Here is an 11,032-nt window from a genome sequence, read left to right as displayed (position 1 = left end):
CCAGAACAAATGACTTCTCCACACTTGCCATAAAGACTTTTATTAGACTGTCACAACAGTCATAAATAAAACATAATTGATGCTTCTCTTCAGTATGAAGCCAGTATGTGTATTTCCAATACAGGGCTAACTAGACATCCCATAATGTTGTGGAGTGAAGTTGCCCATAGATGCTGATCTGGGGTCAGTTTTGCAGTCTCCCCACTAATGGTAATGTAGAGGATTGGGGGAGGGGAAGCTGATCCTAGATTTGTACCAAGGGGGAAACTTTACCCCAGAGTCATAACCAGATTTCAAAGTTAGTTATGTCTGGGGCCTGGAGTTTCACCTGGTTGCTTAGTCATGATTGTGTCCAGTATACCTTACAGTGGACATATTCTGCAGAGCTGGACATGAGGATACTGAGTGGGAGGGAAGAAGAGAGAGGAGGAAGGAATCGCTCCATCATCACTCCATCTTGTCAGTCTGTTGCAGGTCATGGGAGTAACAGCATTTTTCACCGTGTGTGCATTTCCCCTGGAGAGAGAGGGAACGAGGGGGAGAGAACGGGAAAAACGTATATGTAAGACATAATAAGGGGCTGTGTGTCCTATAGAAAATAATGAATGCCATGGAAGATGTTCGACTACACACCAGCGGAGTGAAACTGGCATTGCATCATTTTCCACAGAACGCCCAGAGTGGATTATCCCTTTCATACCAAGGCTAGAATTTAACATATTTGCTGCTAGAAATGTGTTCAACATCCACTGAAGTAGCTAGCAAGTTAACTAGATTGCTTGGTTACCAAGGCAACTACTGTAGCCAACCCAACCATCAGTCTTAGCTATTATGAAAATCTAATTAAAACAATACCAATACTTTTTCCAATTAGACTTACTTTAAAAAGGAGCTCAAACAAAATATGTATAGCCCTTAAATTCTACCGAGCGTTATAGGGAAATATTGCAAGCTCTGGAATGCCCTTCAAGCCAATAACGAGTATTTAACAATGCCAGTTTAGAAAGTTTATTATTGTGTGGAAAATGTATCTGTAATAATAGCTGAAGTGTTATGATGATTCAAAATTAATGAGCCACTGTCTGTTGCTGGGGAGATAGAACACCTTGTTCTCTGGTAGTGTACGGTTACTATGCCGACAGTGTTATTATGAAAAGAACAGAGTGTGCTCACACCCTTCAGAACATTTCACCAAAGAGAAACGCTCCTGTGAAACATTACTGTGGCTGCCTCTACACATGCAGCCCAATTCTGAGATTTTCTATACTAATAGCCTTTTTGACAAATCAAATCAGATCTTTTCACATCAGATCTTTTTTTTGTTTTTGAGCTGGTCTGATTGGTCAAAATACCAATTAGTGTAAAAAGATCAGCATTTGGCTGCCTGTGTAAACGCTGCCTTATAATTCTACTATGTCTATGTGGTTATTGTGGGGACCTTTCTGAACCTCTTGCAAGGGAAGCTCTTGTGACTTCCTGAATCTTGTGTAATGCAATGCCTAGAGTTAGAGGGTGTGGTGAGGAATATAGTGTTCCCATACCTTCCTGAACCTCTTGCAGGGGAAGCTCTTAAGCTGGGTGGCGTCTGTGATCTGGTTCTTCCTCTTGTTTTGACCCTGTTTCCTCCTGTCCTCCAGGTCTGATGAGATACCTCCACCACTAGGAGACAGAGACACCAAATTGAGACTCTGCATGCAGAATTCTGCAGAAATATCCTCCGTGTACAACGTTAAACACCAAATAATGCATGCAGAGCAGAATAAAGCTGATACCAGCTAATTATTAAAATCCAGAAAAGAGACGTTAAATTCTACAACAACCTAAAAGGAAGCGATTTCCAAACCTTCCAGAACAAAGCCAACACCTACAGAGAGATGAACCTGGAGAAGAGTCCCCTAAGCAAGCTGGTCCTGGGGCTCTGTTCATAAACACAAACAGACCCCACAGAGCCCCAGGACAGCAACACAATTAGACCCAATCAAATCATTAGAAAACAAAAAGAGAATTACTTGACACATTGGAAAGAATTTACAAAAACAGAGCAAACTAGAATGCTATTTGGCCCTAAACAGAGAGTACACAGTGGCAGAATTCATTACCACTGTGACTGACACAAACTTAAGGAAAGCTTTGACTATGTACAGACTCAGTGAGCATAGCCTTGCTATTGAGAAAGGCCGCCGTAGGCAGACCTGGCTCTCAAGAGAAGACAGGCTATGTGAACACTGCCCACAAAATGAGGTGGAAACTGAGCTGCACTTCCTAACCTCCTGCCAAATGTATGACCATATTAGAGACACATATTTCCCTCAGATTACACAGATCCACAAAATCCAATTTTGATAAACTCCCATATCTACTGGGTGAAATACCACAGTGTGCCCTCAGAGTAGCAAGATGTGTGACCTGTTGCCACAAGAAAAGGGCAACCAGTGAAGAACAAACACCATTGTAAATACAACTCATATTTACTTATTTTCCCTTTGGTACTTTAACTATTTGTACATCGTTACAACACCGTATATAGACATAATATGACATTTGAAATGTCTCTATTATATTGGAACTTGTGTGAGTGTAATGTTTACTGTTCACTTTTTATTGTTTATTTCACTTTTGTATATCTATTTCACTTCCTTTGGCAATGTAAACATATGTTGAAAGACAGAAAGCAGAGAGAGAATATAGGGAAGAACACAGTAAGAGGCAGGTGGAGAGATAGAGACAGAAAGAAGAGAGAGAATATAGGGAAGAACACAGTAAGAGGCAGGTGGAGAGATAGAGACAGAAAGAAGAGAGATAATATAGGGAAGAACACAGTAAGAGGCAGGTGGAGAGATAGAGACAGAAAGAAGAGAGATAATATAGGGAAGAACACAGTAAGAGGCAGGTGGAGAGATAGAGACAGAAAGCAGAGAGAGAATATAGGGAAGAACACAGTAAGAGGCAGGTGGAGAGATAGAGACAGAAAGAAGAGAGATAATATAGGGAAGAACACAGTAAGAGGCAGGTGGAGAGATAGAGACAGAAAGAAGAGAGAGAATATAGGGAAGAACACAGTAAGAGGCAGGTGGAGAGATAGAGACAGAAAGAAGAGAGATAATATAGGGAAGAACACAGTAAGAGGCAGGTGGAGAGATAGAGACAGAAAGAAGAGAGAGAATATAGGGAAGAACACAGTAAGAGGCAGGTGGAGAGATAGAGACAGAAAGAAGAGAGAGAATATAGGGAAGAACACAGTAAGAGGCAGGTGGAGAGATAGAGACAGAAAGAAGAGAGATAATATAGGGAAGAACACAGTAAGAGGCAGGTGGAGAGATAGAGACAGAAAGAAGAGAGAGAATATAGGGAAGAACACAGTAAGAGGCAGGTGGAGAGATAAAGACAGAAAGAAGAGAGATAATATAGGGAAGAACACAGTAAGAGGCAGGTGGAGAGATAGAGACAGAAAGAAGAGAGAGAATATAGGGAAGAACACAGTAAGAGGCAGGTGGAGAGATAGAGACAGAAAGAAGAGAGATAATATAGGGAAGAACACAGTAAGAGGCAGGTGGAGAGATAGAGACAGAAAGAAGAGAGAGAATATAGGGAAGAACACAGTAAGAGGCAGGTGGAGAGATAGAGACAGAAAGAAGAGAGATAATATAGGGAAGAACACAGTAAGAGGCAGGTGGAGAGATAGAGACAGAAAGAAGAGAGAGAATATAGGGAAGAACACAGTAAGAGGCAGGTGGAGAGATAGAGACAGAAAGAAACAATGGGGAGAGGTTTAAACCAATACTGTAGAAATGTTTATTTAGCTAACTTCATGTTGAGATCATCATTAAGTAGTGTCTGAGGGTCCGTACCCAGCCTTGACGCGGGCCTTGGGCCCCCAGCTGGCCTGAGGTTTAGGTTTCAGGGTGGGAGAGTTGAAGGTTATTATTATTTATTTTTTACCCCTTTTTCTCCCAAATTTCGTGGTACCCAATTGTCTCATCGCTGCAACTCCCCTACGGACTCGGGAGAGGCGAAGGTCGAGACCCATGCGCCTCCCGAAACGACCCTGCCAAGCCGCACTGCTTCTTGACACACTGCTTGCTTAACCCGGAAGCCAGCCGCACCAATGTGTCGGAGGAAACACCGTACACCTGGTGACCGGGTTCAAACCCGGGCCTGTAGTGATGCCTCTAGTACTGCAATGCAGTGCCATAGACCACTGAAGGGTCAAGGGTTAGGGACGGGGTTAGTATTAATTAGTGTCTGAGGGTCCGTACCCAGTCTTGGCGCGGGCCTTGGGCCCCCAGCTGGCCTGAGGTTTAGGGTTAGGGGTCAAGGACGGGGTTAGTACTAATAAGTGTATCCTACCCAGCATTGGCGCGGGCCTTGGGCCCCCAGCTGGCCTGAGGGTTAGGGTTAGGGGTCAAGGACGGGGTTAGTACTAATAAGTGTATCCTACCCAGCATTGGCGCGGGCCTTGGGCCCCCAGAAAGGCTCAGGGTTTTCCTGGAAGCGGGTAAGGTGGCGACGGCGGGACTGGGGATTGGCATCCTCCCTCACATCAAAACACGCCTGTAGACTAGAGAGAGAGGAGAGAGACAGGACATGATGGCTTGTGCATGTCAGTGTTTGTTTTCAATACACCTACCTTTTCCTAATATTCATCACTATATTATACCATCTCTATGTTAAACTGTACTGATCTTCATCTCCCAGGCAGTTGGTTCAGTCCCAGACTTACATGGGTTCAGTACTGAGGATGTGGTGAGCAGGGCTGCTCTCTGACAGTCTGTCTCTCTTCACTGGATTGGACTTTTCCTGCAGGATACAAGATAACCACCACATACAGTCAAATCTACACCTGGACTGGGACTTTCACTTTCATCCCGTATTGAAATGGTTCCCATGGTGCATTGCGTCTTACCCAGCATCGCATGACGTCCCAGAGGACCCTGGGAGGAGCGTCCGTCTTTAGAGCGTTCTTACAGGCATGAGACAAAGACACCCTGTGGCCTGCATGAAGCAGAGCCGACCTGGGGGGAAAGAAAGAAAGAAAGATTGTATTTTCTGTAATCAGACAAGACAGTCTTATATGAGGGGGAGAGTAGGTCTGACCTGAATTGGAGCAGAGGGGGGGTGCTGCAGTGTACAGTGCTGCTCAGGTTGTCCACTGTGTAGTACAGAGGCACATCCTCCAGCTCCTGGACACACACAGACAACAGTTAAAGTTTGGACACCTGGCTCATCTTAGACAGACCTCAGATCAGCTGACCCTTTCTCCCAATCCTACCATTAAGAGTGAGAACCCCAAACTAACCTCAGATCAGCATCAACGGAAGAATCTCAACTGCATACTCACCACCTCCTTCTCAAAACCCATTGGAGGAGAAAGACAGATGTCCCTCACCTCTGACCTTCTCCTCCAATGGGTTTTGAGGAGGAGAGCAGCATGCAGTTGAGAAAAGGCCCCCCCATGTCTTATTCCATGTAATATAGTGTATTTCAGACTGCTTCTTGTAGACCTTTGACCCCTAACCGCTCACCTCTGTGACCATGCTGAGCATTCCCTCTATGACCCCTAACCTCTCACCTCTGTGACCATGCCCTCTATGACCCCTAACCTCTCACCTCTGTGACCATGCTGAGCATGCCCTCTATGACCCCTAACCTCTCACCTCTGTGACCATGCTGAGCATGCCCTCTATGACCCCTAACCTCTCACCTCTGTGACCATGCTGAGCATGCCCTCTATGACCCCTAACCTCTCACCTCTGTGACCATGCTGAGCATGCCCTCTATGACCCCTAACCTCTCACCTCTGTGACCATGCTGAGCATGCCCTCTATGACCCCTAACCTCTCACCTCTGTGACCATGCTGAGCATGCCCTCTATGCGACGGGCGGTTCCAAAGCGGGACGGGTTCCCAGACACGGCAGATAGAACCTTCTGAACGAAGCTCACATCATGGAGGGCCTCACCCCAGATAGGACCACCCAGCTACAGAGGAGGAGGGAGAGACGGTGTCGGAGAGAATGCGTGAGAAAGTAAGAGAAAGTGTGTTTGAGAGAGTGTGTGTGTGCGTGTGTGTCCTCACCTGGTGTCTGTGTCCACAGTGTTCACACTCTGCTCCGACCGGCGGTCCAGTGGCTGCAGAGTACTTTATACTGAAACACACACAGAGAGAGAAACATTAACACACACAAGTTCTCCAACTCGACAGGAATAACCCATTTAGAGAAATAGTGTCTTACTGTGTTCCCTGAGTCGTCCTCTTGCCCAGTCGTTGGAAGTGGAACGAGCCACAGCCTACACAGTTATACACCAACACTTGTTTACTGAAACACAACACAATATCAGGTGTAATGGCATCATATCTTCAGAATAACAACTTTAAAAGTCCGTTATGAAGACTTTATGTCTAGATAAAGTAGTGTGTTACGGTGTGTGTGTGTCCATACCTTGCTGAGTTTTTGACCATGGCCTGTCCAGTGTGTACCCTGACAAACACTCGTATGTAGAAGTCCACACTGACACAGAGCAGGGGATGGATGTAGCGCTGGTACACACCAGCTCTCTGGTCCAGACTATGCAGGATGATACGCAGAGCCTGGGGGAGGAGGGAGAAGAGGGGGGTGGCGAGGGAGAGAGGGAAGGTGGAGAAGGAGAGTTATGAGACAAGCTACAGAGCAGGGGCTAAACTCTCAAACTTCTATTCAAAATATATTCACACAATTTCCCTAAATGTTCCTTCTACTACACACGTATTGTTCCAACAAGGTTTTTCCTTGCATCCAGTTTTAGTTGAAAATACACGCTGCTGGAATACAGTTTAGCCCAGCGTTCCTCACCATCTCATGACAGTACTTGGCTTTGATGGAGACAGAGCCGTATTTGCTGTAGCAGGTCTCCCCACTGTTACCAGCCATCACAGCCATGTCAGTACACGTCACACACAACAGACCTGGGGGAGAGTCAGAGACGTTTTTAGTAAAACCACACTGGAAAACGCACTCAATGTATCTGTCGCTGACACAGAAACATGTTAAGTTAAGCAGAGGGAATAACTGACGGACATCTACGGACCTCCTTCACCGACGGCCTGGACGGCGGCATCCAGGAATGGGGCGGGGCTTCCGTAGGGGTCCAGGTCTATGACATCATAGCGGTCCTTCTTCCCCCGCATCTCATACATCAGCATGCTGGAGGAACGAGACAGGGAGGGATTGACACGATGGAGGAACGAGACAGGGAGGGATTGACACGATGGAGGAACGAGACAGGGAGGGATTGACACGATGGAGGAACGAGACAGGGAGGGATTGACACGATGGAGGAACGAGACAGGGAGGGATTGACACGATGGAGGAACGAGACAGGGAGGGATTGACACGATGGAGGAACGAGACAGGGAGGGATTGACACGATGGAGGAACGAGACAGGGAGGGATTGACACGATGGAGGAACGAGACAGGGAGGGATTGACACGATGGAGGAACGAGACAGGGAGGGATTGACACGATGGAGGAACGAGACAGGGAGGGATTGACACGATGGAGGAACGAGACAGGGAGGGATTGACACGATGGAGGAACGAGACAGGGAGGGATTGACACGATGGAGGAACGAGACAGGGAGGGATTGACACGATGGAGGAACGAGACAGGGAGGGATTAACACGATGGAGGAACGAGACAGGGAGGGATTGACACGATGGAGGAACGAGACAGGGAGGGATTGACACGATGGAGGAACGAGACAGGGAGGGATTGACACGATGGAGGAACGAGACAGGGAGGGATTGACACGATGGAGGAACGAGACAGGGAGGGATTGACACGATGGAGGAACGAGACAGGGAGGGATTGACACGATGGAGGAACGAGACAGGGAGGGATTGACACGATGGAGGAACGAGACAGGGAGGGATTGACACGATGGAGGAACGAGACAGGGAGGGATTGACACGATGGAGGAACGAGACAGGGAGGGATTGACACGATGGAGGAACGAGACAGGGAGGGATTGACACGATGGAGGAACGAGACAGGGAGGGATTGACACGATGGAGGAACGAGACAGGGAGGGATTGACACGATGGAGGAACGAGACAGGGAGGGATTGACACGATGGAGGAACGAGACAGGGAGGGATTAACACGATGGAGGAACGAGACAGGGAGGGATTAACACGATGGAGGAACGAGACAGGGAGGGATTAACACGATGGAGGAACGAGACAGGGAGGGATTAACACGATGGAGGAACGAGACAGGGAGGGATTAACACGATGGGGGGAAGAGACAGGGAGGGATTAACACGATGGAGGAACGAGACAGGGAGGGATTGACACGATGGAGGAACGAGACAGGGAGGGATTAACACGATGGGGGAACGAGACAGGGAGGGATTAACACGATGGAGGAACGAGACAGGGAGGGATTAACACGATGGAGGAACGAGACAGGGAGGGATTAACACGATGGGGGGAAGAGACAGGGAGGGATTAACACGATGGGGGGAAGAGACAGGGAGGGATTAACATGATGGGGGAAGAGACAGAGGGTAGGATCGAAAGAGGTAAAGAGGGAGAGAGAAGAAAAGATAAATGGAGAGTGATAGTCTTCTCAAAGTCAAACTGTCTGAGTGAGTGAGAGAGCAAGCACAGATAAAAAATAAAATAAGAGAAGAAAAGAATGAGATAAATGAAGGAGAGAGAGACCAACCTGGCGTCTCTCTGGCTGGCCTGCAGTAGGTGTGTGACCCCGTTGTGCTGGGCATTGCGGGCGATGAGGGCAGCAGCCTTGGCTGAGAAGTCGTTAGCCGTGATGCTACGTAGACCAGGCACCTCCAGAGCAAACCTCACAGAGCGTAGGCCAGACGCTGCCAGACCCTCCAACACACGCAGACCATTCTGGATGGAGGAGAGGAGAACGGTAGGGTTAGAATACCAACACACACACACTGGCAGACCATTGTGGAGAGAGGAGAATGGTAGGGTTAGAATACCAACACAAACACACTGGCAGACCATTGTGGAGAGAGGAGAATGGTAGGGTTAGAATACCAACACACTGGCAGATCATTGTGGAGAGAGGAGAATGGTAGGGTTAGAATACCAACACACTGGCAGATCATTGTGGAGAGAGGAGAATGGTAGGGTTAGAATACCAACACAAACACACTGGCAGACCATTGTGGAGAGAGGAGAATGGTAGGGTTAGAATACCAACACACTGGCAGATCATTGTGGAGAGAGGAGAATGGTAGGGTTAGAATACCAACACACTGGCAGATCATTGTGGAGAGAGGAGAATGGTAGGGTTAGAACATGGATGCAAGCATACACACACACGCTTTTTCATACCTTACAGCGCTCCCCCACTGAAGCAGTTACGACCGGCTCCTCTCCTCCTTTCTCCCCTGTCTGCATCTCTGTCTCCTCTTTCTTCTCATCAGCTAGATTGACCACCACCCTCTCCTTCTCCCCTGGCACTACCACCTTCACCCCCCTCCGGGCCATCTGCTCCCGGGCAAACTCTGTAACCACCGCACACCTGGAGAGAAGGGGCCAAGACGGAGACATGAGATGAAACGGGTATACCTGTGATGAACAACCAGCTAGCTACCATAGCCTGAGCCATATACATTTTACCTTCAATTAACTAGGCAAGTCAGTTAAGAACTAATTCTTAATTAATGACGGCCTACATGTAAAGCCCCTCCGGTCAAACCCTCCTCTAACCCAGACGACGCTGGGCCAATTGTGCGCCGCCCTACGGGACTCCCGATCACAGACGGTTGTGATACAGCCCGGGATCGAACCCAGGTCTGTAGTGACGCCTACTAGCACTGTGATGCAATGCCTTAGACCGCTGTGCCACTAATTTATTTTATCTACACTGAACAAAAATATATGTAAAAGTGTTGGTCCCATGTTTCATGAGCTGAAATAAAAGATCCCAAAAATGTTCCATACGCACAAAAAGCTTATTTCTCAAATTGAGCACAAATTTGTTTACATCCCTGTACCATCCTTTTCCAAGATAATCCCTCCACCAGACAGGTGACATATCAAGAAGCTGATTAAACAGCATGATCATTACACAGGCCTTGTGCTGGGGACAATAAAAGGCCACTCTAAAATGTGCAGTTTTGTCACACAGTAATGCCACAGACATCTCATGTTGAGGGAGCGTGCTAATGGGCATGCTGACTGCAGGAATGTCCACCAGAGCTGTTGCCAGAGAATTGACTGTTCATTTCTCTACCAGAAGCTGTATCCAACATCATTTTAGAGAATTTGGCAGTACTTCCAACCGGCCTCACAACCGCAGACCACGTGTAACCAGCCCAGGACCTCCACATCTGGCTTCTTCACCAGCGGGGTCGTCTGAGACCAGCCACCCGGACAGCTGATGAAACTGTGGATTTGCACAACCAAAGAATTTCTGCACAAACTGTCAGAAACAGTCTCAGGGAAGCTCATCTGCGTGCTGGTCGTCCTCACCAGGGTCTTGACCTGACTGCAGTTCAGCATTATAACCAACTTCAGTGGGCACATGCCCCCCTTCGATGGCCACTGGCACGCTGGAGAAGTGTGCTCTTCACAGATGAATCCCGGTTTCAACTGTACCGGGCAGATGGCAGACAGCATGTATGGTGTTGTGTGGGCGAGCAGTTTGCTGATGTCAACGTTTTGAACAGAGTGGCCCATGGTGGTGGTGGGGTTATGGTATGGACAGGCATAAGGTACAGAAAACAAACACAATTGCATTTTATTGATGGCAGTTTGGATGCACAGAGATACCGTGATGAGATCCTGAGGTTGATTGTCGTGCCATTCATCCCCCGCCATCACCTCATGTTTCAGCATGATAATGCACGGCCCCATGTCGCATGGATCTGTACACAATTCCTGGAAGCTGAAAATGTCCCAGTTCTTCCATGGCCTGCATACTCACCAGACATGTCACCCATTAAGCATGTTTGGGATACTCTGGATCGATGTATATGACAACGTGTTCCAGTTCCCACCAATATCCAGAAACTTCA

The 11,032-nt window shown here is 47.7% G+C and overlaps 1 protein-coding gene across 3 annotated transcripts in view; it reads right to left on the bottom strand.

Moving 5' to 3' along the window:
• Positions 1 to 24: 24 nt before the first annotated feature.
• LOC106590623 (tRNA (guanine(26)-N(2))-dimethyltransferase) overlaps positions 25 to 11,032 on the bottom strand; it is an 18,341-nt gene continuing 7,333 nt past the window's right edge. For all 3 annotated transcript variants that reach the window (XM_045708291.1, XM_045708297.1, XM_045708293.1), the window contains 14 exons: positions 9,345 to 9,534; positions 8,704 to 8,891; positions 7,064 to 7,179; positions 6,829 to 6,941; positions 6,439 to 6,587; positions 6,232 to 6,315; positions 6,075 to 6,144; positions 5,843 to 5,977; positions 5,095 to 5,180; positions 4,904 to 5,012; positions 4,721 to 4,797; positions 4,439 to 4,558; positions 1,542 to 1,659; positions 25 to 516 (listed from right to left, as the gene is read on the bottom strand). In XM_045708291.1, coding sequence (XP_045564247.1) covers positions 448 to 516; positions 1,542 to 1,659; positions 4,439 to 4,558; positions 4,721 to 4,797; positions 4,904 to 5,012; positions 5,095 to 5,180; positions 5,843 to 5,977; positions 6,075 to 6,144; positions 6,232 to 6,315; positions 6,439 to 6,587; positions 6,829 to 6,941; positions 7,064 to 7,179; positions 8,704 to 8,891; positions 9,345 to 9,534 — 1,624 coding nt within the window. In that variant the 3' untranslated portion in view covers positions 25 to 447. The remainder of the gene's footprint in view (positions 517 to 1,541; positions 1,660 to 4,438; positions 4,559 to 4,720; positions 4,798 to 4,903; positions 5,013 to 5,094; positions 5,181 to 5,842; positions 5,978 to 6,074; positions 6,145 to 6,231; positions 6,316 to 6,438; positions 6,588 to 6,828; positions 6,942 to 7,063; positions 7,180 to 8,703; positions 8,892 to 9,344; positions 9,535 to 11,032) is intronic.

The sequence above is a fragment of the Salmo salar genome, chromosome ssa02, assembly GCF_905237065.1.
Source record: "Salmo salar chromosome ssa02, Ssal_v3.1, whole genome shotgun sequence".
Lineage (NCBI taxonomy): Eukaryota > Metazoa > Chordata > Actinopteri > Salmoniformes > Salmonidae > Salmo > Salmo salar.
The sequence above is the reverse complement of the archived record's forward strand: the minus strand, read 5'-3'. Positions and strand labels throughout refer to the sequence as shown.